General features: G+C 42.4%; 1 protein-coding gene across 13 annotated transcripts in view; it reads left to right on the forward strand.

The window, feature by feature from the left end:
- The window catches only part of SPATA20 (spermatogenesis associated 20), a 2,191,885-nt gene that overhangs the window by 1,244,771 nt on the left and 920,689 nt on the right, over positions 1-26,425 (forward strand). For all 13 annotated transcript variants that reach the window (XM_085617132.1, XM_085617125.1, XM_085617126.1 and 10 more), the window contains one exon: positions 2,215-2,423. In XM_085617132.1, coding sequence (XP_085473258.1) covers positions 2,215-2,423 — 209 coding nt within the window. The remainder of the gene's footprint in view (positions 1-2,214; positions 2,424-26,425) is intronic.

Genomic DNA, 26,425 nt, shown 5'->3' on the forward strand with positions numbered 1-26,425 from the left:
ATTGTGTCTGCCTGTTTAGTTTTAAAATATAGCAATATTAGGTGTTTAGAGGAGTTCTGACAACCTTTCGGCCCGGTGCCACTGCACCTGCTGTATGATTCAAATCAAGTCCCTTTTAACTGTAAGATAACTGCAATTGTAACTGCCTGTTTAGTAGTCAAATATAGCAATATTATGTGTTTAGAGGGAATCTGATAACTTTTTGGCCTGGTGCCACTGACTCTGTTGCACTATTCTAATCATAAACCTAGTGCCTGAAAGATAACTCCATTTGTGACTGCCTGTTCAGTTGTAAAATATAGCAATAATCTATGTTAAATAAGGTGCCTGAAACTTTTGTTCCTGGTGCTGCACTATTGAAATCATGACCCTAGCGCTCGCTAGAAAAGTGCACTTGTGACTGCCTGTATAGTTGTAAAATATTGCAATATTAGGCGTTTCGGGGTGTTATGACAACTTTTGGGCCTGGTGCCGCTGCACTATTCAAATATTTACCCTGTTGCCTACAAGATAACTGCACTTATGACTGCCTATTAAGTAGTAAAAAAAATATATATATTTTGTGGTTAGTGGTGTTATGACAACTTTTGGCCAAGGTGCCACTGCACCTGCTGCACCATTTAAATTAAGCCCCTTTTAATTGCAAGGTAACTGCAATTGTAACTGCCTGATTAGTTGTGAAATGTAGCAATATTAGGTGTTTAGAGGAGTTCTGACAACTTTTGGGCCCGGTGCCATTTCACCTGCTGCACCATTTAAATAATGACCATGTTGCCTGCAAGACAACTGCACTTGTGACTGCCAGTTTAATAGTAAAATATAGCAATATTTGTTTTTTGTTGGAGTTATGACAACTTTTGGGCCCGGTGCCACTGCACCTACTGCACCGTTGATATCATGACCCTGTTGTCTGCAAGGTAATTGTAGTTGTGACTGCCTAGCTAGTAGTCAAATATAGCAATGTTATGTGTTTAGAAGAGTCCTCACAACTTTTGGGTCTGGCTTTACTGCACCTGCTGCTCCATTCAAATCATGACCTGGTTGTCTGCAAGGTAACTGCACTTGTGGCTGCCTGTCTAGTAGTAAAATATAGAATAGTTCTTGTATTTTAACTTTATTTTTAATGTGCAATGTTTATTACAACATTTTGAATTTGATCAAAATGACCAAATAGATTAAGTTGAAAAAAGCAATCTGATAATGCCTGCAAAGTCCAAAGAAAGGTACTGAGGCATGAATCGAAAATGCCACAAAGGTTCTAAGACTAAAGCATCTGCTGTAGACAACTAAGTAATACAAAGCAAGCATTCCAGCATACTTTTAGAAACTAGCTGCCTTTTTCATGGGAAAAGATCTTATCTTGACAATGTATGGGCCTTAAACAGTGTGAAGAGCTTTAGTAGAAGTATGGTAAATCTGTACAGCCAGGGGAAGATGAAAAAAAAGTTCCACAAAAAAGCGAATGAACACAGTAAATCGGCCACGGGAACCGAGAAGACCCGACTTTTAAGATATAGTAAATACTAGAGATTTCACAAGCACAGCGCAAGCACTGTGGAGGCGAAGCCAAGCCAACCTACATATGAAGCTTTTTGCTGCAACATTGTGAATGTCTTTACATGTAACAAAGAATTGTTACCTTAATGTTTACTATTTTATAATGTTCTACACTAAGTCCTTTTGAAAATAATGTGCTTATACCTCCTAGGGCGCCACATTCTTTTAGACTAATTGTACCCGAATATGATTTTTCATACTAACTCAGATAAGGTGCATTATACATAGTGACAAGGAGCTAGCGTCTCCCACTTTCCACTGCCATCTTGGTGATAGAATAGTTGGGTGTGCTGCAGGACAGAGCTGAGGCATTATGGTCCCGTAATTGTTTTAGGACAGGAATAAAGGAATTTGATGCAGTCAGTCCAGGATTGAGATGCATTGGCAGTGCCAATAGTGGCTTGGTTGGATTCAAACTGAAACCAGTTTGTGCCCCTTAAACTTATTTTGTACAAATATAACACTTTCTGTGCTTGCTCTGTTCTTCCTGCTGTTAATGAATGGAATCCATTGTTTCTGTAAATACTTCAAGACCTCATTATTGTCTATACGGTCTCATAAAGCTACCTAATGGCTTACAGCTGCCATATTTTTTTACATTCAAACAGTCTCTTACCATTTGCTAATATACCTCTTCATTTTTTCATGCCTCCACAGCTCTGTTCCCATCACTGGCTTTCTGGAGGATTATGCCTTCGTCATTCAGGGTCTATTTGATCTGTATGAGGCCTCCTTGGACGAGCGCTGGCTGCAGTGGGCTATCCAGCTACAGAAGACGCAGGACCAGCTCCTCTGGGACACAGACGGCTTTGGGTATTTCTCCAGTGATCCCAGTGACGGATCAGTCATCTTGCGGCTAAAGGATGGTGAGTTGGAAGTGGAGTTAGTCACATCAGCTACATCTGACATAAGAATGGCTTTTTATGTGGATAATGGCTGTATCTGCATTATCAGATACAGGATAAATAGCAGAGGTCATTGTGAGATTTCACAGCCTCTGTATTTTTCAGTAGTAACAAATTTGTGATCAGTAGCAATTTGTGTCTCAGCATTGAACAGGTCTGTCGTCACCAGTCATAAAACTGTAGGTGCAGGATGGAGTTGATTGAGGGTTGGTGCTAGGTATGTTTGTGTTCTTCTGTGAAAGACGTTATATTAGTGCGATTTGTGTCAACTCTGGCTCCAAAATCCATTGACTCCCTCCTACTCTCTTTGCTATGGAATGCAGCCCCTCCGAGAATTACTCTAGCCAAAGTAGTATGTGGGGTTTATGATGGAGGTATTGGCCATCCAGATATAAAGAAATATTACTGGGCGGCACATCTAGCGATAGTAAATGATTGGGTGTTCACCCCTTGGGATGACCCGAACTATATGCTGGAGCGGCTATCCATGGGAACATGAGGGTTTCAAGCTATCCTTTATAGTTCATCGAAGGGTAAAAACTTGTTTCCCCAAACACACACAATAGCTCAGATATGGCGCTCTATCACGTCCTTTTTGGGATGGAAGGGAAAGCTGACTGATATGACCCAACTATGGCTTAGTGACGCATTGTCACAGCTATGGGACCTACCAGGGTTTAAACCATGGGACTTGATAGGAATCTCCGCACTGGGAGATGTTTGGGGGAATGGTAATATGCTCGCTTGGGAAGAGTTACAAGCTCAATATGAACTGGCTGATACCAAGGTCTTTAGATACCTCCGGCTCCGACATGCCCTCAGAGTGCATATACTTGGGGAGACCCCCCTGCCAGAACACTCCTCCCGTGAGAACAGAATCCTAACGGAAGCATTACCAAAAAGACAGCCTCTCTGATATATAGCAAACTACGAAACAACTCTCCTGATCTCCTAGTTGCGTTGCGATCCAAGTTGGAGGCAGACATTGGAGACTGTTATGACGGGGAATGGGAGGCGGCACTGGGGACATTCCAGGAGGTTTCTATACAGGCTGGGTTCAGATTAATTTTCCTACGCATACTGCACCAATTTTACTATACAGGCACAACTCTTAGGCGTATAGGGTGTGCCATCACGGGCTTATGTCTGAGAGGCTGCGGAGTGGAGGGAACCTTCTTCCACACGTTATGGGCGTGCCCAAAGATTCAGACTTTGTGGAGCGACTTGCAGAAAATAATGCAATAGTACTTGGAGAACACCCCCCCCAACAACTACAAAGAAATGCATTTCACATATTTGGGAAGAGGAGCCACCACCAAAATATGCCAAGGTCTGGCTCTCATTGGGCCTAGGCCTAGTAGTGGCTAAGCAGAATATAGCGAGATTATGGGGAGGGGTTGAAGCTCCCCAAGTAAGGGACTCAGAGCAGATCCTAGACTGGTGTATGCTTAATGAGAAAATAATATATCAGGGAAGGGGCTGACCATGCAAATGGGACAGGCTAGCGATCATATAATGGGCTGGATGTGGAGTTCACCCTCGAAGGTACAATGATATGCGGGACACACCCTGTGCCTAGTGATACCAGGAAGATTACCCTATTCAACTTTGTTTCCTGAGGTGATTGCTTGATGTCTCTACCATTCACATGCTGTTTAAAAATGCTGTTCCCACGTCTCTGTATGCTGCTTTTTGGTTTATGTATTTGTATACTGCATAAAACTAATAATAAAAAGATATATATAAACTTTGGCTCCAAGAGAGCTCTGTAGTGAAGCACAGGAAATAAGAGTGGATGTTGGGTCTGCAATGACTGGGCCCGATTCACAGAACTAACTTAAGACAAAATCCTAAACTTACTACCATTTTCATATTCACAGAAGGCACTTACTCATTTTGGTACTCACAGAAGACACTTACTCACTTCGGTATTCACAGAAGTTAGGAGTCCTAACTTTAGGACTCCTAAATGCCTTCTGTGAATACCAAAAGTCTTAAAAGTAGGATTTTTCTCAGTTTAGGAGTCCTAAAGTTAGGACTTTCGGTATTCACAGAAGGCATTTAGGAGTCCTAAAGTTACGAGTCCTAACTATACTACTACTAAACTGAGAAAAATCCTAATTTTAACGCTTTCGGTATTCAAAGAAGGCACTTAGGAGTCCTAAAGTTAGGACTCCTAACTTCTGTGAATACCGAAATGAGTAAGTGCCTTCTATGAATACGAAAATGAGTAAGTGCGTTCTGTGAATACCAAAATGGTAGTAAGTTTAGGATTTTGTCTTAAGTTAGTTCTGTGAATTGGGCCCGCTGTGTCTGACGGGTGACGACTTCTTAATAGGTTCTTTGTGGGTAGTGGCTTTCTCTGGGTCTCGTATTGAAGATTGTTTAGCAGGTACACATTGGGAGTGAGTTTTACACAGACTCCAGCACAGAGTCTGCTGTGCTTTTCAGGAGAACTGTTTCTTTTTGTAAATCGGGGCGGCAGCAATTCATGCTCTACTTGAGTGGATGGCAGAGAAGTCTCACTATCCTCTTTAACTACCCATTTTAATTGTCAAGTTGTTTGTGCTGCTTTCTCAGCACAATAAAGCTCACTTCCTCGGTACATTGGTTTCCATCATTACAAAGGTCTGTCACCATTCAGCATTGGATGTTTCATAGATTCAAATACTGTGAATCTTATCCGTTGTCAAGCTGTGCTTAATTGATATGTTTGTACAACAAACTGCAGCCTTTCTACTTCAGGTGGACATTTTTCTTCTTAGTGAATAAGCAACAAGCTCTGCCCCGAAAGCCCTTTTTCGATTCTTCCCAGCACATCAAGTGAAGATGTTTTGTATTAAAAATGTTTTACCACAGTATAATCATACAAATCAGATAACTAGTATTTTTACCAGACAAGAAACAACAAGCAGTTAAAACACACCCCTTTTAACACATATTGCTGTTTGTACAAATGATTAATGATGACAAATAATATTTTCTAACATTTCAAGATATAACCAAGTTTAATTCATCATAGTTAGAATATCTGGGGAATATTCAGAGTTAAATTATGAAGCAGAAATTGTTGGTTTAATTTACCTTTAAAATCATTGACGGCTGAAGCATATTATGTATTTCTTCTGGAATCCTTGTAGGTGGCTTGACTATTGGCTGAGGATTTCCATGTGTGGATAACATTCCACAGTGGTAGCATGAATCATGATCCAGTACTTTAGGGAACTTCAGGCCAAAATGTGATAACGATGTGCAGGGCTTTAAAGATAATGTTGAAGCAGCAACAACTGACTAGCTGTTAATTACTTCAGTTGCGTCAGTGTTAATTACTTCAGTTGCTTCAGTGGTCTAAACCTTCTAAGGTGTTTCATAGCTTCGATGAAATATTATCAACACAAATAATATCAACATTCAACATACAAGAATATTGTTGAAACAATTTGAGAACACAAATATTAATTCATTTAAAAATATTTGGACACAAATAGCGCCATTCCATACATAAAACACAAATATTGACTACAAAATGATGGCCATAAAGTATATCTGAAATACCTAACTATCGAAAACAAAAATACATAAATAGCAAATATCATTAATACAATAAAACAAAAAAAATAACCAAAACCAAAAATACAGAGAACCAAAACATTGCTAACAATCAATTAAAAATATGTGTATTTATATATTATTCTAATACACCATGAGCTACTTCTGCTAAAGGAAATTCCACCAGAGCTATTAGCTAACTTTATCACTATAAAATAGTGACCACATCTGTTAATGTTACACTAGTGACCACCCTCAGCAGGATTATCAGTTTTGTCCCCCCAAGAATTTTAAGGTGCGAACAGCTTTTAATGTGTTTTGGAAATGCAGCCTTTTGTCATCATCAGACTATCAGTTTCTGAAAGTACATATTTTTCTATCAAATACCACTCTTCTTTTTGGGCAAACAAACTCAGTGGTTCCAGATGAAAAACCTTTTGTGAAAAAAATATAACTACTTAGTTTAAAATATCATTTTTAGGAAGTACACAGTTCCCAGACATTGACTTGTCATCTTCACCAAGTACTCACATGCACATATGCCTCACAAGATAAATTCTGCTTCAAATGCTGAGGGATTTGAATAATCTCAGGCTGTGGATGCTCACTATAACACCATGGATGCATGCACTATGCCAGTGATGTTTCCCATCATACCATGGGCAGCATTGTGCCAAGGCTGGGCACCATAATGGCCATGATGCTCACAATATGTCAGTCATGGCCATTATTAGGCGAGGGGTGACCATTATGTTAAGGATGGCTAACATCAGGCAATTAATACTCTTAATATGTCACTGATTGCTACCAGTATGCCACAACTAGATCAATGTATAAAAGATGGCCATTATTATGCCATAAAACTAATAATAAAAAGATATATATAAACTTTGGCTCCAAGAGAGCTCTGTAGTGAAGCACAGGAAATAAGAGTGGATGTTGGGTCTGCAATGACTGGGCCCGATTCACAGAACTAACTTAAGACAAAATCCTAAACTTACTACCATTTTCATATTCACAGAAGGCACTTACTCATTTTGGTACTCACAGAAGACACTTACTCACTTCGGTATTCACAGAAGTTAGGAGTCCTAACTTTAGGACTCCTAAATGCCTTCTGTGAATACCAAAAGTCTTAAAATTAGGATTTTTCTCAGTTTAGGAGTCCTAAAGTTAGGACTTTCGGTATTCACAGAAGGCATTTAGGAGTCCTAAAGTTACGAGTCCTAACTATACTACTACTAAACTGAGAAAAATCTTAATTTTAACGCTTTCGGTATTCAAAGAAGGCACTTAGGAGTCCTAAAGTTAGGACTCCTAACTTCTGTGAATACCGAAATGAGTAAGTGCCTTCTATGAATACGAAAATGAGTAAGTGCGTTCTGTGAATACCAAAATGGTAGTAAGTTTAGGATTTTGTCTTAAGTTAGTTCTGTGAATTGGGCCCGCTGTGTCTGACGGGTGACGACTTCTTAATAGGTTCTTTGTGGGTAGTGGCTTTCTCTGGGTCTCGTATTGAAGATTGTTTAGCAGGTACACATTGGGAGTGAGTTTTACACAGACTCCAGCACAGAGTCTGCTGTGCTTTTCAGGAGAACTGTTTCTTTTTGTAAATCGGGGCGGCAGCAATTCATGCTCTACTTGAGTGGATGGCAGAGAAGTCTCACTATCCTCTTTAACTACCCATTTTAATTGTCAAGTTGTTTGTGCTGCTTTCTCAGCACAATAAAGCTCACTTCCTCGGTACATTGGTTTCCATCATTACAAAGGTCTGTCACCATTCAGCATTGGATGTTTCATAGATTCAAATACTGTGAATCTTATCCGTTGTCAAGCTGTGCTTAATTGATATGTTTGTACAACAAACTGCAGCCTTTCTACTTCAGGTGGACATTTTTCTTCTTAGTGAATAAGCAACAAGCTCTGCCCCGAAAGCCCTTTTTCGATTCTTCCCAGCACATCAAGTGAAGATGTTTTGTATTAAAAATGTTTTACCACAGTATAATCATACAAATCAGATAACTAGTATTTTTACCAGACAAGAAACAACAAGCAGTTAAAACACACCCCTTTTAACACATATTGCTGTTTGTACAAATGATTAATGATGACAAATAATATTTTCTAACATTTCAAGATATAACCAAGTTTAATTCATCATAATTAGAATATCTGGGGAATATTCAGAGTTAAATTATGAAGCAGAAATTGTTGGTTTAATTTACCTTTAAAATCATTGACGGCTGAAGCATATTATGTATTTCTTCTGGAATCCTTGTAGGTGGCTTGACTATTGGCTGAGGATTTCCATGTGTGGATAACATTCCACAGTGGTAGCATGAATCATGATCCAGTACTTTAGGGAACTTCAGGCCGAAATGTGATAACGATGTGCAGGGCTTTAAAGATAATGTTGAAGCAGCAACAACTGACTAGCTGTTAATTACTTCAGTTGCGTCAGTGTTAATTACTTCAGTTGCTTCAGTGGTCTAAACCTTCTAAGGTGTTTCATAGCTTCGATGAAATATTATCAACACAAATAATATCAACATTCAACATACAAGAATATTGTTGAAACAATTTGAGAACACAAATATTAATTCATTTAAAAATATTTGGACACAAATAGCGCCATTCCATACATAAAACACAAATATTGACTACAAAATGATGGCCATAAAGTATATCTGAAATACCTAACTATCGAAAACAAAAATACATAAATAGCAAATATCATTAATACAATAAAACAAAAAAAATAACCAAAACCAAAAATACAGAGAACCAAAACATTGCTAACAATCAATTAAAAATATGTGTATTTATATATTATTCTAATACACCATGAGCTACTTCTGCTAAAGGAAATTCCACCAGAGCTATTAGCTAACTTTATCACTATAAAATAGTGACCACATCTGTTAATGTTACACTAGTGACCACCCTCAGCAGGATTATCAGTTTTGTCCCCCCAAGAATTTTAAGGTGCGAACAGCTTTTAATGTGTTTTGGAAATGCAGCCTTTTGTCATCATCAGACTATCAGTTTCTGAAAGTACATATTTTTCTATCAAATACCACTCTTCTTTTTGGGCAAACAAACTCAGTGGTTCCAGATGAAAAACCTTTTGTGAAAAAAATATAACTACTTAGTTTAAAATATCATTTTTAGGAAGTACACAGTTCCCAGACATTGACTTGTCATCTTCGCCAAGTACTCACATGCACATATGCCTCACAAGATAAATTCTGCTTCAAATGCTGAGGGATTTGAATAATCTCAGGCTGTGGATGCTCACTATAACACCATGGATGCATGCACTATGCCAGTGATGTTTCCCATCATACCATGGGCAGCATTGTGCCAAGGCTGGGCACCATAATGGCCATGATGCTCACAATATGTCAGTCATGGCCATTATTAGGCGAGGGGTGACCATTATGTTAAGGATGGCTAACATCAGGCAATTAATACTCTTAATATGTTACTGATTGCTACCAGTATGCCACAACTAGATCAATGTATAAAAGATGGCCATTATTATGCCATTACCACTAATAGTCCATTAACTGATGCAATTTTGCCAGCCAGACATGAACCCCTTGTAATATGGGGGAGCATATACTTTTGATGGTCCTTAACACCAAGCATAGCTTCCAGATATCAATGCTATTTGTTTGGTGATACTATAATAGCAAATATACGCACAAAGACACACATAAATATAAATTGTCATTCTCTCTCTCTCTGCACTCCCCCTCCCTCTAAATTCTCATTTGTGAACCCAGACCATGCTCTCCTCAGCTGATTTTGCACCCAACGTACACAATTTTCTTTGGCTCCTGCAGTCCCACACTTAGGTGAGTCCACACTGGCTACTGCTGTAGCTACTCCTTGAACTCTTCTATTCTTGCCGTTTGTTCACACATATATTTTGAGTGGGCTTACAACATTGCCAATTTATTTTGTGACTGTCCAAGATTGTGACGGATGGGCATGTGGCAGACCCTGTTGGCTGACAAAGTGAAATTTTAAGAAATGGGCAAAGTGGGTTTTGGCCCAGGGACCCACCTTTCAAAGGGGCTCCTTGTTATTTGGTCAGTACAAACCCCCTCATTAATAAATCCAAACTGCAATCTATAATAGCAACCTATACCTCTTTTGGTCTAGAATGTTTGCAAGCCTATTACAGTCTCATATAGTCCACTTCCATGTCAATCTGTGTGCTGTGTGTGGATCAAGAAAATGTGCGAAAAGGAGAAATGTTAAGGGGGAGGGGTACTGAGTTTAAAAAAGCAATCATTTTTCTTTTAATGTATATTCAATGGGCGTGGTTTAGCTTAAAATGGATCATAAATTCAAAGTTGTTGGGATCAGGGGCTCCAAAAGAGGTTTGGCACAGGGCCACAAAAATCCTTAAGATGTGCCTGGGTTGACACAGGGTTTTTTTGAATATTATCATTAGATCCTGCCTTTGGTTTGGCTGGCTGCCACTTTAACCTCTTGCGTGCCCCGCCCTTTCCCCGCCCTGTGCCGGGCTTTCTATTAGCGGGCGGAGTTCATGACGAGATGGTCTCGTCATGGGCACAGCGCAACCGCGGCCCATGACGAGACCATCTCGTCATGGGCACTGAAGGGGTTAAAGGTCTGTAGATGAGCATTACTGCCTTCTTTAATAGGGTGCTGGGGTTGGCTTTATCTCTGAGAGCTACTTCTAGGGTGGTTGTAATATATGCTTTATTGGCCAACATGCAAAGTAAAACCCTCTAACGAAGTCTGAACATAAATTAAACAAAAACAATTAATTACTATCCCCCAAAAATCATTACTGATTTTGAACAAGCAATGATTTCAACAATTCTGAACGTTTACCTACACAGAGCAATTCAAGGGTGCTACTACCCCTTCAACCAAAGTATATGGAGGTACCTACAAAAATCAGTTTGATTAGACTGTTCCCCTGTCACAGATGAAGCCCAACACTGACATATTAATAGAATCCCCATATAAAAAAAACCTACCCCAACTCTAGTGACTAATGGACTATTTTGAAGATACTTGAGTTGGTGGCATGCAGCAATTAGGTTGCAGGCGTAAACACAATTTAAAATTCCATGATGGAATGTGTACGATCGCAGCATCTCTCTAAAAGCAAAAAACTTACAATGCAGTGGAAGGGTGGTATAATTTCTCTCAAAGAACATTTGGAAGGAGCCACCCAGCATGCTACCAATTTCTAGAAATACTAAAACAAGAACAAAGCTACCACCAGCAAAAGCTAGAACAATCCTTAACGCAACTGAAACCAAAAATATCCAAAGTAAACAAATGTATGAAATTTTAGCAAGCAACGTTGCAACTGTTTACTAACAACCAGGGTCTACCCTGCCTTGAAACAAAAAAACAGAATACCACTAAAAAAAAATCACAAGTAGTCAAGTCAAATTAAAGCCTGGCTTAAATTAACCAAAAACTTACCAAATAATAATGGGGTGGGGCATTAGGTTTACTATTCTCACTCCAAGCAACATCGGAAAAAGTGCTGAACTTTGGGGGGTTACATTTCTATTCCTGAACCTAACTTAACAACATTGGAGAATCTGTTGGCGTTTTGAGAGGGTACATTTACTGTTCCCACTCCAAACTTAAGGAGATTAGATTTGAATGTAATATTCTCACTGAAATGTAATCACATTATGGAAAGGCATGGATTTTGGAGGAAGTTAAAATTTATTATTTACATTCAAAACCAAACCATTTTCTCAAAATTATGACCATCTGATGCACTCAAATATGCACAATATTACATAAAAACACAAAAGATTGTTAAGGTAAATACATTACAAATCAAATATAAAAATGATTTAGACTTAAAAAACTAAAAATAAAATGTGTGCTCCAACAATTTAAATATTATACAATTTAAAAACGTACATTTGAAATATTTTTCAAGTAAAAAACTCCAAAACCAAAATTAAAAACACCAATTATAAACAATATTTACACTTAGTTTTAAATACATTATTCCAAAATTACGAACACATATAAAATGATTAAACAAACTAAAAGAAACTATAAATTACAAATTAAAAAACGTTAAACAATTATTTACAAAATATATAAATAGAAATAAATGAAATACATCAAATTTAAAAATATAATATATAAATTAATATAAACAAAAAAGTTACACTACCTTCTACTCCTAAAAAAACAGTGATGCCAGTTCCTCTGCATGTGGACAGTGGGAAATCCATTGATGTCCGATGGGATATGCACTAGTGTCACTTCCTGTGCAGATAGATAATGGGAAATCACACGACTTTTGTCATTGAACAAAAAGTAATTTGGATAGTAGCCACAGTGACCACTCTGTATAGAGCCATGAAGAGCTTGTTCGTAATATAGAGATCTGAATACTAGGCCTGGGCGTAAATATAATTCCGCTTGTATAGTTGGCGGGATTCGAGAACTCTGCGCTACATGTGTAACATGTAGTTTCCACTAAATTCCGCCATCTGGCGGGTGGTGGAATTATTTTTCCGTTTGCACATGCAAGACTCTTTTTTTACACAATTTGACGAACACAACAAGATTTGCCAACCGCTAGCGAGTGCACACAAGATTTGCTTCCAGTTGACATAGAGCCTTCCGGCGACATTTTCGTGACACTGGTGAGAGCTAAAGGCTGCATCTAGAGCAGATTCTCTACTCAAAAAGACATTTTCTAGATCAGTGTTTCCCAAACTGTGGTCCACGGACCCCTAGGGGTCCCTGACACATTCCTAGGGGGTCCGCAGGCAGCAGTTTTGAAAGCACTGCAAAGTATCTTGTTTAAATAGCAGTTTTCAAAGAACTATAAAAGTGTCAAGATAACAACAGTGATTAATGTCCCTGCTGGAGAAAGATGAGAGTTTTGTCCAGTGGCAGCTTTGACTTATTTAATGTAGCACAGAGGGTTAATATGCCTACTGCAAAGAACGTGTACCATGCATTTTAAAAAACAGTATTTTATATGCATATTTGTTACTGTGCAGTTCATAAGTGACAATCGTAATCTAGCACAGTGACCTTTAAACTGTCATCAAACAACTGCTTGCAAACTGCAAGGTACAAGTTAGTGACCTGTTTTTTCCCAGTCTTTCATTATCCTGATGCTGCTAAAAAGGTTAATCTGGGTAGAAATACATTTTTATTGTTAAAGTCATTGCTAACCACTGTGTTATGTTCTGAATCCTGAGTTTGTGCTTCTCCAGACCAAGCACTCTTTAAAAATGCCTACCAGTATGAATGACAGGTGAATTCTACACCTTGTAGTCCTCTTTGCTTTATGTAACATTTTCTATACACTGATTTACACGTATGATTCACTGTCTCTATGTGTGTGTGATGTAAAGTGCTCTGACATCCTACAATGGTATGAGAGATGCTATAAACAATGAAATACAGGTGACAGAGGGGCTATGGGGAGATGAGAAGCACTGTTGGAGGGTGATAGTGGGGGAATCATTGAAGACCCCCCAGAAAGATTGTTGTATTCTGGTGCATAGTAAGGTCTTCATTTACTATTCTTTAAAAGCTAATACAATTCAATATATAATGATAAATGTGTTGTAGACTGCACCATTGTTTCCTAAATGTTTTGGGGGGAGAGCCTCCCAAAGACCCCTTTGTAGTAGTCAGGCTCACTCACTGCACTTGGTGTGCACAGTATGGGGACTGGTCTGAAATCATTTGCCAGGGCTACTTGGATTTCCAGTCAGGCCCTGGCAGGAGCCTCATACTGCGAAATAAAACCAACCATTGAAAAGTTAGTCACGGAGATGCAGCACCAACCTTCCCATTAACTTTATTTGTTTTCTTGCAAATTCTTTCAATATAAAATACAACAGAAGTGGCGGAGAGTGTCGTTAGCCTCCTTGGCTTAACAACACACTCCGCAAGGCTGCACCATATTTACAAGAATATGATGCAGCCTGCGTTTCCCCTGCGCTGGCACTATACTTAACAAGGGAAGGTTGTTTATGTACAGGAAGGTCCCCCTTCCTGCACATCAAAAAATCTTGAAATGTCGTTTTGTCACTTCTATGTGTGCTGCTTAATGCAGCACATATGGAAGTTACAAAATGTCATTTTTTGTTTTTTAAAGATTGTTGATGTGCAGAAAGGGTCACCTTCCTGAACATAAACAATCCAAGGCGTTTTGCAAAAATGAGGAGAAATTAAACATTTCTCCTTGTTTTGCCAATTTAAGACCAGGTTTTCCCTGGTCTTGATTTTGGCACTGCCTCCCATTTACGCTGCCCTTGTAAATAGGGGGCTGCATCAAAATCAATGGGTGTTGCAGGGGAAACGCCCACCGCAACACCCACTGCCCACCCATTTCGCGCTACGTTAAGTGTCTTAACGCTGCCTTGTAAATAAGGCGAAGCCCCTATCGCCACGGGAACGTCTTAAAAAGTGATGTTCCCATGGTTATAGGGGCTTGTAAATATGCACCTAAAATCATTAGTAATTTGAGTATTTGTTTTGTGTGCACACGTGTGTTAATTTTTTTCGAATTACTGTTTTAATGTTTGAAATTTATATCCTACAAATTGCTTGAGGGTCCCTGGCTTCCAGTGGTGAGTCAATGGGGGTCCTCAGGTGGCAAAAGTTTGGGAACCACTGTTCTAGTTAATAATATTATGTTATGTTAACGTTCACTTATTAAGCACACATCCACCAAAAAAGTCTCTTGGCTATGAGGTTGGAAAAGGCACTGCTTATCGATTTATTCATAGGCTTGTTTGAACAGCCAAGTTTTCAATTTTTTTCTAAAACTCTCATAGTTCACGGATTTTACGGAGGATCTTATTTCAAGTAGGAAAGTGTTCCACATGTGAGAAGCAAGCATGAAAAACCTGGCTTTCAGCAATCTCTTTCATTTGCTTCTGGGAATAACCAGTAGATTGAGGTGCACTGATCTAAGCTAGCGGTTAGGAATATAGCACTGAATTTTGGAAGATAAAAAAGCCAGGCTTTTGCCATGAAGAGGTTTAAAGACAAGGCACTCTGTTTTAAAAACGTATCTCTGAACTACCGGAAGCCAGTGCAATTTGTTTTTGAGGGTTTAATATGGCAGTGTCTTTGCTTCTGAGATATCATCGTAGCTACCTGATTTTTTATAATCTGCAGTCTGTGCACAAGGCCAGCGGGAAGTCCCAGGTATAAAGCATTGACAAAGTCAATAGTAGACATTAGTAAGGCGATTATGATTTGGACCATCACTTTGAAGGAAAAGTACTTTCTTTATTTTCTGAAGCTGCTAGAAACAGGCTGAAGTCACTGCACCTATCTGAAGATTCATAGATAAATCCTCCTCTATGAGGATGCCAAGACTTTTCACAACTTTTTTTTGGGAGAGGAGGAACACCCATCTCTGAAGGTCACAAGGCTGGGTTCCAAAGTTGAAGTTTATTCTTCATCACCACTAGCTCAGTTTTATCAGAGTTCAATTTCAGTTGATTATTGTCCATCCAATCCCGTATATATGACATGGTGCTTTGAAAGAACGTTTTTGATTCTAGCGTGTTATCAATTGTGAAGATCAGCTGCATATTGTCAGTATAGTTGTAGATCTCTACCTTTCTTTGCTGAAGAGAGTGTATCAATGACCGAATATAAGGATTAAAAAGGATAGGAAAAAGGGAGGAGCCGGGGGGCACTCCACATCCAATTTGAACTTTCGGCAAGCAGAAAAGAAAGAGACGGACCTCCTGGCTACAGTTTTCCAGAAAGGACTTCATCCAGTCAAGGGCAGTACTTTGCAAGCCAGGAGTTCTGACATGGTCGATCAGAATGGAAAGAGCTGTGGAAAGATCCAGAAGGACCAGCGCCTGAGTAATATCTCTGTCTGCTCCATCCCTTAAATCATCAAGGGCTGACAAAATGACTCTCTTTAATGAGCAGCGCAGAAGCCTGCTTGGTGGGGATCAAGAAAGGCAGACTTCTCCAAGAAGGTGTTGAGTTGTTGTGTCACATATGCCCCAAGTATTGTTGCCAGAAAAGGGAGTAAAGAAATGGGCCTTTAGTTTTTCAGGTTGGTGGGATCTTCCCCAGCTTTTTTTTTGATGGGGTGAAAAGTTCAGGACCCAATGTATGGCGCGTTGCATCAACCTGATTGTGCAGGACTTTCTAAAAACGAAAGGGACATAGTCAGCAACATACTGACAACCTGAAGAAGAATTTGCACTCATTTCAGTCATTCTTTTAAAGCCCGGAAGTAGTTGCGGATCACTGAGCATGTTTATAGTGTTCCAGTTAAAGCCATCATACAGGAGGTACCAACACGTTGGAACTCAACGTATTACATGTTTCAACGTCTGAGCAGTACGAACTGATCAATGACTATGTCATTCTAAGACGAGGTTATGCAACTGGGAAAAGCAAGACTATGGAGGTGGACAAATGGGGCCTAGTCAAATTCCTGACACAGATGCTACTTTTTTCAAAGTGTTTTAACACGGGATGTCAACAAGGAGGACAGTAAAATGCGCCAAGCTATCTTGTTGTTTAATCTGCTAGAGGACCAGTTAAAAAAGAGGTCACTCAGGTTCGCAGGTATGAACAGCAATGGAGAAGCGCATGGCTTGGTTGAGAGCTTAATCCTTCTCTTGGCTGATAATCCAAGGGTACAAAGAGACATTGTGTCACCCAAAGAGTACATCTGTGCCACATTACTTGATCCATGGTACAAAGAAATACTGCCCACTTTAATTCCTTGTTCAGAAATAGATATTTTATTATACAAGGACATGGATTGTTGATCAAGCGAGAGACCTGGTAGAAGAAAGGCTGGAAATTAGAATCCTGGGAAGATGTTCTGTGGTGTAGTCTTCAAGTTCCAGGTCCGGCAGTGCTGTTGTCTCACAGCAACTAACACCAGCGACAATAAAAATGGGAACAGAAGATCAGACACAACCTCTACATTGATTTGGTTTCAAGTGGCATGGCTTATGTCAAGTGCAGAGGCGAAGGCAAAAGAGATCGAGCAAGTGGCAGCGCCAATGACCATTCAGAAGATGTTCCAGGACTTTCTGGATGACCCAAAAGAGGTCTATGTGGATCAAAACTCATTGGTCTGTTGGTATGGTAAGATGTGCCAATGGTCAGAGCTCAGCGGGCTGACAATAAAGTATCGGTCTTGTCCGTTAGCCAGTGTGTCTGCTGAGTGTGTGCTCAGTGCAGCTGGTGCACTTGTCACAGTTAGAAGAACCACTCTCTCATCTCAAAACGTGTATAGATTGACCATGGTAAAAATGAACCATTACTTCAAATCACACAATTACACTGTTCTTCAAATAGCACAGGAGGACGAGAAGGAGGATGTGAGCTATTGGTCAGAGTCAAGTAAGTTAGCTGGCCAACTTCTGGGTGAACATTCTGATTTTGAAGACGAACTCAGCTTCCCTTACTGAGTAGGCCACTATAGAACTTTTTTTTAAAAAATATATTCTTATTTTTGCATAATAAAGTAGCACATGAACAAAGTACGCATATATTCAGGCATTCCATATTACATTTGGTGTGTGCGGTATATCCAACAACAGAATTTTCTATCTTCAATTATCTTAGCACCATCGTATATACATATATAGTACATCGCATGCATATCACAGTATTGTATTTTGGGAACCTCCGTTATAATATTTCTGGGTCTTGTGGTATAAGCGGTAAGGTGCATATCTCCCCCCCTGTACGTGTTCCACCCTTTCCGTAGTCGTATCCACTTTTTCGGGCACCCCCCGCGCACATACACAGTCTTTTCCTCCACCATAGCTATATCCATGTCTTTACACCATTCTGCAAGTGTGGGGGCGACCGTTGATCCCCAGTGTCTAGCGATATTCCTTTTTGCCAACATCATTCCTAAGGTGGCCCATGTTTGTCTTGTGGTGTTAAGGTCTGTGGGTTCCCATATGTTTAGGAGGCAGCGTTTGGGCTCAGGCGGCACTGGACTGCCACTGAATCGTGTGATTTTTTTCATTACTAATTTCCAATCACTATAGAACTTTTTAATTATTTATCGTCGTACAGCTTTGCCAAACAAACAAAAAATTGGATATAGCTAGAGGAACATTTTAATTGTGTTTGTGTCTATCTTATACAGCCCCATCATTTTAGGCACATGTATGGCCGGATTGGAGTTGCACCAGTGTGCAGTGAAGAAGCCTCTCCATTCCCTTCAAAGACATTGGAGATAATGCCTTCCTTCGTCCCCTGCCTATCATTTTCATTCCACAGCAGGGCTGCCCGTGTTAAGATCATTTGATTTACAAGACTGCCAATGTGTTGCTTCAATCAAAAGAGGAGATGCAATTGTGTACCACCCTTCTTGTATGGAACAGGTGACCAATGAGTGATATATTATTGAGTGATTGTGAATGATGATTGATGAATCATGTGGCAGCAGACAGTGAGGGAGGGTGTTCAACTAATTTTTAAACTTGATTTTGATGCTTTGCAATGTTTGGGGCCTGATGGGTGATTTTTCCAGAAGGTGATTTGCCCTTGCACACTGAGTGAAATTTACTTTCAGGGTCTACTCCTTTAGTTTAGACTCAAAAGGGACTCCAAGGTTTTTCACCTTATTGACAGGAGTGGGAGTTTCACCCATTTCCTATGGCTACCAGTTTGGTAGCCAGAAAGAGGGATTGTTTCCAAAAAGGAGCACTTCGGTTTTCCCTGCATTCAATTTGAGGCAGTTTTGAGCCATCCACTGTCTGACCTTGCACAGACACTCTTGAAATCTTAAAGCGGTGTCCGTGTGGTCTCCAGAAAAGGACACCACGATTTGTGTGTCATCAGCATATGACACTGCTTTAAAACCAAAGGATTTTATGAGCAAACAGAGGGGGGTGATATATAAATTAAAAAGTGTTGTGCTCAGGGCAGGGTGAACCAGGATGATCTGTGCCCGTCAAGCTCCACCCTTTGTAGTGTGAAAGGACTTTAGAAGGGCCAGAGACTTGCCCCTGACTCCCATGGAAAAGAGGCGACTGACAAGCCGCTTGTTGTCAACCGTGTCAAAGGCCGCCGAGAGGTACAATAGGATCAGCGCTGACTTCCCGCCTTTATCCAGAACCTCTCTGATTTCTTGAGACACATTTATTAGGGCCAACTCAGTGCCATGTTGACTTCTAAAGCCATATTGCGCACAATCTAATAGCTTGTTGTCCTCCAAGAACTTGGTGAGTTCTGTGTTCATGGCCTTCGCAACAATCTTAGTGGGCAGGGGAAGACGAGTAATAGGCCTATAGCTGTTCGCATCTTGACAATCCAAGTTAGGTTTCTTCAGCAACGGAAGAATGGATGCCTTCTTCCAAGCAATTGGGAAGTATCCAGCAGAAAACATTTGATTGAAGATCCCAGTAAGGAAAAGGCCCATAAGCTCTGGGGCCAGATAGAGAATCTTAGGGGGGCAGGGGTCCCAGGATGATCCTGATCTCATCTGACTAAGCATAGTCATCACCTGTGTTACTGAGATGTTACTAAAGTTGTAAAGGCAAAGGATTGCCTTCCTCACATGAGATCTCAGTCTTGAAAGTAGAGGAACCGTAGGATAACATTCCTCCTGCTCTCTGACCTGAGGCAAGAGAGTCTGCAACTGCCTTTACTTTTACTTGAAAGCAGGATGCTAACTGATTACAGAAATCTTGGTTTACTCCAGTATTTTTCTGGGCAAGAAGTTTACTGTACAGTTGAAAAGAGTTCTTTGGAGGAGTTGAGAGAAGCTCTTATTTTGGTAGAGAAAAATTGTTTCTTATTAGTTAACATTTTTACTTTATAATCTGCAAGAGCTTTTTTATATCTGAGCTTGTTGTCTATTTTGTAATGTGAGCACCACTTCCTTTCCAGCCTTCAACATATTTGCTTCTGTTGTCTAAGGCTTTTGTCAAACCATGGTTCGGCGGGAGAAGTCCTTTTAATGGTTGCAGATTTAAAGGGCGCTATAGAGTCAAGATTTCTGGTAATCCAATTATGGTATGTTTTTGTGGCCCCATCCAAGTCGGCAGGCAGACCTGGTCTGGAGAAGTTCAAATGTCGCATAAGGCATTCAGGAGTAATTTTATGCCAAAGGCGTTTGACAACTTTGATTGGAGAGGGAGATCCCGCCTCTGCTCCTACTTCTGGACAAATAGTAAACAACACAGCAAAAAGATCAGACCAGGTTAGAGGGACAAAAGAGGAAAGTCTGAGAAAAGGATTGTCCGAGAAGATACCATCTAATGCATTGCCTGCTTTATGGTTCGGGCTGTCCAAAAGCTGGACCAAGTCCACATTGCCCATAAGGTTGGTGAGGGCTTCTGCGTCTTTGGATGAAGTGTTTTCAAGATGAAGGATAAAGTCCCCTCAGATGGTGAAATCTGAAAAAAGGAACTTAATGTCTAGTAGGTGATACTGTTGTGAAGGAAGGTGGCACTGGGACCAGGGGGTCTGTAAAGCAGTACTCCGTTAAATGAGTACTGGCTGTTCAGAGTGATTTTAAAGACCAGTGCTTCACAATTAGAGACGGTTTGACGGGGCTCAAAGGAACTTTTTAGATGTCCCTGTGAGATAATAGCTAAGCTGCCACCCTTTTTTAGGAGGTGATCTAGTCTAGTCTAGAGATAGTAAAGGCCGGCGGGGAGTGGGGGGTAGCCATAATGAGATTTGGGTCTGACCCAGCATCTGCCCATGTTTCATTAACAAATGCTAGGTCCAGTTTCTGGGCATCCATAAATTCAGCAAATGCTGTGTCAGGTTCTGTGAGATACGAGGTTGAGAACCACTCACCTTGTAAGCCGGATACAGCGGGAGCGATGCTGATAACCCCCTTCCCCTATGTGGTGTTGCCCGCCGACCCCTAACTGGGACGTCTAGCGTGGAACACCACCTGAAGGGGGAAAAGGAACGAAAGGGACCCCAGGAACGGGGTAAGGAAAGAACTCTCGGGGGGGGTTGAACGTCTGAAGGTAACCTCACTCCAGAAGCGCATCCCTAGCAACCCTGTAAAGAGAGAACAGAGTGTGATAACCGGGGTCCAGTAAGCGAACACCACAGCACATAATAGATAGCACAGAGCCCAATGTCTAGAGCAGTACTCACATGTCCAGTGCGGTGTCCCAGGGTGGTTTCTATGGGCTATGCCGCTCTCCAAGCCTTTCAAGCGGCCCCAAGCGCATAGGGATAGCGGTCCTGGATGCTCTCCGAGCCTTTCAAGTGGCTCCAAGCAGGAAGGAGGAGGTTTCCTCAAGGCTGCGCTGGTCTGTTCCTGACTCACCTTGTAGAATCAGCCGAAGAACAAGCGATTCTGTCAAACTGGGGTTGGAAAACAGGAATGCAAAATAAAGGGTGATGGGAGTCACACCACAACCCCCTGAAGGCTAACGCGGCGTCCGGATAAGGCGTCCCTGCGTTCTAGCCTGTGAAGGTAGGGATGTGGGTGCTCCTAGGACAAGGGGTATGAAGGAGACAGGGTGAAAATCTGTCAATCCTCAGTGCTGGCGCCAGGTTGATGCTGCGATGGTGTTCCGGGCGTTGCAGGGCGCGGTTGCTCTGTAACGGAGCCTCTGGGCTTCGGGAGTGCCAAGGAGTTCCGTTGGCGTGTCGGATATCGGCTGGGCGTTGGAGCACGCCTTACACCCTCGTGGCGCTCGGCCGATGGTGGGAACGAAGATGCGGGTGGTTCACAGGAAGATGAGAAACGCGGGCAGCATTCCTGGCTCGTTAGTATTCAAACGGCGGTTGACAAGCGCCGAAGCGAAGGAAGGCGGGGCCTATATAGGTCCCGTATTCGCGCCTTCCGCTCGGCATGCTGGGAGGTGTAGTCCTACTCCCCGTGCGCGCTTCACTCGCGCCGCGCGGGAGTTCCGAGTCGTGACATGCTGCTGCATTTTTTACAAATGACATTGCATGGATGAGTGCTGCTTTAAATCATCCAAAAGCTGTCTTTGATTGTGTTGAGTCCGGGGTTGTGGAGTATAGACCGGACTGGGCACCAGGGGTCGCACAGAGTGGTGTAACCTTGATTTTGTGATTCGTCAAGGTGAGATGACAGAGAGGACGGGCCTCAGAGACTGGAAATGCAGTGGATTTAATATTGGTCCAGGACAATATAGATTTGTACCTCGTATCTGAAGCAGCTTATCCCGTGAATAAAACTGAGGATCCAAGGTAAAATTGTCAGAGTGGCTGGCACTGAACGCGGTCCGAATGCATGCGGGAGCTGACGGGCTTGCCTTCGGTGTTCATTTGGTGCGCCAGCGGCGCGCTCGTCACTCGCGACCGCTGCGCGTCAGCGGTGGTATACGAATTAAGTACTGTGAGGCCGTGAACCACTAGACCGTCACCCTGAGGTGCAACCGGAAGTGGTTAGGCCTAAGATTCCCTCACTTCCTCTCCCCCGCTCTCTCTACAACAATCGGGACAACCCGTGGTGGACCAGAGAGCGGGAGGAAGAGCTCTCAGTACTACTATGATGATGACGCTAAGAGGACTACTCCACTCTGTGGACTGGAGAGACGTGTGTTGATCTGGTAAATGCTGTCGAGTGTGTGTGCTGGCTCAAATGTGAAACTCCTCTATTATGTGATAGTGGTCAGAGGCTGTTATAACTAGAGACAGACATGTGATGTCACATCCTCACATGATGTACACACTCGGCTAAATGTTATGACGACAGTTGTGAGATTGATCAGCCTGGTACATGGAGCTACTTTTCTGGGACTGGTGTAAAATTGCTCTCACTTCAAAGTTAATCGCACATGAGTCATAATGAATGATTCCAGCAGCCTGTACTCTTGCTATGCCTCTGAGTCTTGGTACACTCCTCATGAAGCTTAACTTCTGTCCTTCTCCTTGACTATACAATATAGTTTCTGTTTTACAATCTGTAGGCCTTATCTTCTGCATGAAAGGTGAATGCTCCATAACATTCCTGCTTACCTACTGGTTCAGCCAGGCATCCACAAAAACTGGCATTCTGAGATGAATGCAGATGCACTGCCCAATCTCGCATGTATATGGTATCATTTTTCTTTTAACAATTATAATTTTCAGAACTGTGTGGATTCATGTCTCCATCAATTTGTATTTTTAAAACCTAGATGACAGAACATTTAGATATATAATACCTTTGGTCTTTGGGGCTAAATGACTGTAATGAGTTTAATTGAACTGTCATTCCTTCCTTTCACTCCACAACAGATTTGATGATGATGATGTGCTGCTTGTCCACCTGATGAATATTGTTGTTGTCTAGTGTTTCTTTGTCACACCTTTACCCAACTGCTTGTTCCCATCCATTCATCAAACCCCAACCCTCTTCCCCCAGGCAGTATGATATATATTGAGTTGTCACTTATGAATTTACACCATAAATGGATCACACACTTGGTGGCACGGATGTGAGGAAAATGACACCAACTCACTGCAGGATCTTCTATTACCTGAGCAATAGCCCACACCAGCCCTATTTACCCACCTACGCATAAAAGGGATCCATAATTTACATATATAACATCATTCATCAACATCATCATTCAGGATTTGTGTTGTGTAAATACTTAACCTTGCCTTGATTCCACTTCTCCTGACTCAAGGATTTCATAAGTTTAATCTTAAATACTAGCTCTCCATTGCTCAAAAGAAGATACTATTGCTACTTTTTGTTTTAATACAGGGTCTTTTTGTCATGGTGGTAGTCTGGTCTTAGTAAAGTTATGAAATATATAAATAACCTACTGACTCTTTATTTTTATCAATCAAGAGAGTAGTAGGAAAAGGGTATAGCTAACTGGTATACACTCTGATAAATGGAGTAAAAAAAAACAACAGGTTGCGCTAAAAGGCATAACGAAACAATTTCCCTATAATTATTTTAACAATAAAAATTCACCCTTTCCACCCTCAACAGACCCACCCCTCTCCCCAAACAAATCACCCCAACCAATGTCCAAAAGGAGAAACTAAAGTCCAACTTCCCATTCCATTCCCACCCTCTGTACACACAACAAAAGTCTCTCCAACCAAAGCAAATAATAACAAGCATTTGCAATGCAATAGGTCTCGCATTTATAAGAGTTTGAGCTATTGGCATTGTAAAATTACAATGCCTTTTATTTATGTTTTGGTTTTAAAACAAATAAAAGGCATTGTCATTTACAATGTCAGTAGCATAAACTCGCATAAAAGCAGTGTGTGGAGTGCAGCAGTGTGCGGCGTGCAGCAGTGTGCGGCGTGCAGCAGTGTGCGGCGTGCAGCAGTGTGCGGTGTGCAGCAGTGTGAGGCGTGCAGCAGTGTGCGGCGTGCAGCAGTGTGTGGCGTGCAGCAGTGTGCGGCGTACAGATGTGTGCGGCGTGCAGCAGTGTGTGCCGTGCAGCAGTGTTTCGTGTAGCAGTGTGAGGCATGCAGCACTGTGGCGTGCAGCGGCGTGCAGCAGTGTGCGGCGTGCAGCAGTGTGCTGCGTGCAGCATGCAGCAGTGAGTAATGCAGCAGTGTGTGGCGTGCAGCAGTGTGTGGCGTGCAGCAGTCTGTGACGTGCAGCAGTGTTTCGTGTAGCAGTGTGCGGTGTGTGGCATGCAGAAGTGTGTAGTTTGCAGCAGTGTGTGGCGTGCAGCAGTGTGTGGCGTGCAGCGGCATGCAGCAGTGTGTGGCATGCAGCAGTGTGTGGCGTGTAGCAGTGTGCGGCGTGCAGCAGTGTGCTGTGTGCACCAGTGTGTGGCGTGCAGCAGTGTGTGGCGTGCAGCGGCATGCAGCAGTGTGTGGCGTGCAGCAGTGTGTGGCATGCAGCAGTGTGTGGCATGCAGCAGTGTGTGGCATGCAGCAGTGTGTGGCATGCAGCAGTGTGTGGCATGCAGCAGTGTGTGGCATGCAGCAGTGTGTGGCGTGCAGCAGTGTGTGGCGTGCAGCAGTGTGTGGCGTGCAGCAGTGTGAGGCGTGCAGCAGTGTGAGGCGTGCAGCAGTGTGTGGCGTGCAGCAGTGTGAGGCGTGCAGCAATGTGTGGCGTGCAGCAGTGTGTGGCGTGCAGCAGTGTGTGGCGTGCAGCAGTGTGTGGCATGCAGCAGTGTGAGGCGTGCAGCAGTGTGAGGCGTGCAGCAGTGTTTCATGTAGCAGTGTGAGGCGTGCAGCAGTGTGTAATGCAGCAGTGTGCGCAGCAGTGTGCGCAGCAGTGTGTGGCATGCGGTAGTGTGCTGCGTGCAGCAGTGTGCGGCGTGCAGCAGTGTGTGGCGTGCAGCAGTGTGTGGCGTGCAGCAGTGTGAGGCGTGCAGCAGTGTGAGGCGTGCAGCAGTGTTTCGTGTAGCAGTGTGCGGCGTGCAGCAGTGTGCGGCGTGCAGCAGTGTGCAGCGTGTAGCAGTGTGTAATGCAGCAGTGTGCGCAGCATTGTGTGGCGTGCGGTAGTGTGTGACGTGCAGCAGTGTGCGGCGTGCAGCAGTGTGTGGCGTGCAGCAGTGTGTGGCGTGCAGCAGTGTGTGGCGTGGTTTGTAAACAACAAGAAAAGCGGACATCAAAGGAAGGGTGGGAGGGAACGAGCATATGGGGTGTGAGTTATAACGAAAGTTAATTGTTGTAAGAGGGGATGCAGGAAGTGAGGCCGAGCGCACGCTGGCGAAAGCAGTCTGCTGCTTTCAAGTCCGATGCCAGATGCCAGCTTCGCGCTTGAATGCCTCACATGCACTGGCCATAAACCGCATTCCTAAGGTCTTGTGCCCCGTACTAAATCTCTCTGAATGCGTGAGGCGGCGCACGTGCAGGAAGTAGCTGGTGGCAAATGGAATGCGCGTGGTTGTGCGCGTAACCGCCACCCGATCCGCCTGGGAAGCCTTTGGGAGCATTTTCTGAAGCCCCTACATAAGTCTCGCTGAGCGATCGCTTACGCGATAGCCAGGCGAGACCTAAAAAGGGCATCATAAGGTATCATCAATATGAGCATGAAGATGTGCCACTTCTTGGCGACACAGTGCCAGCTCACGGAGGGCACAGCATAGGAAGCAGTCTGGGTATGATGAGGTGGGGGGCAGCAGTGGTTGATCGGGATCCCAGCCACAGCCGCAGATGCTGTGGACTAAATGGAGGTATTGGCAGCTGGCTGGAGGTACTTGAGCCCAGGGAAGTGGCAGATGCCTCTGTATCCTCCTGCTCTCGAGACACCAGACTGCTATATTCAGCCTGGATGGCCTCCATCCAGTGCCGTCGCAGCCGGGATCCTATCTCCTGCCAAGATGGTGAACCAGCAGGCGTAGCTATATCAAGAAGAAAAACCTGTAAAAAAGACAAATTGTAAATAATGCTCAGTGCAAACACTTTATTATATAGTGGCATAGTAGCAGTACATTACTTGTTCCCTAGGGCACTGGAATTTTTGATGTGATTAGTCACAGGACCAAGTATTC

The sequence above is a fragment of the Triturus cristatus genome, chromosome 7 (genome assembly GCF_964204655.1).
Source record: "Triturus cristatus chromosome 7, aTriCri1.1, whole genome shotgun sequence".
Classification (NCBI taxonomy): Eukaryota; Metazoa; Chordata; class Amphibia; order Caudata; family Salamandridae; genus Triturus; species Triturus cristatus.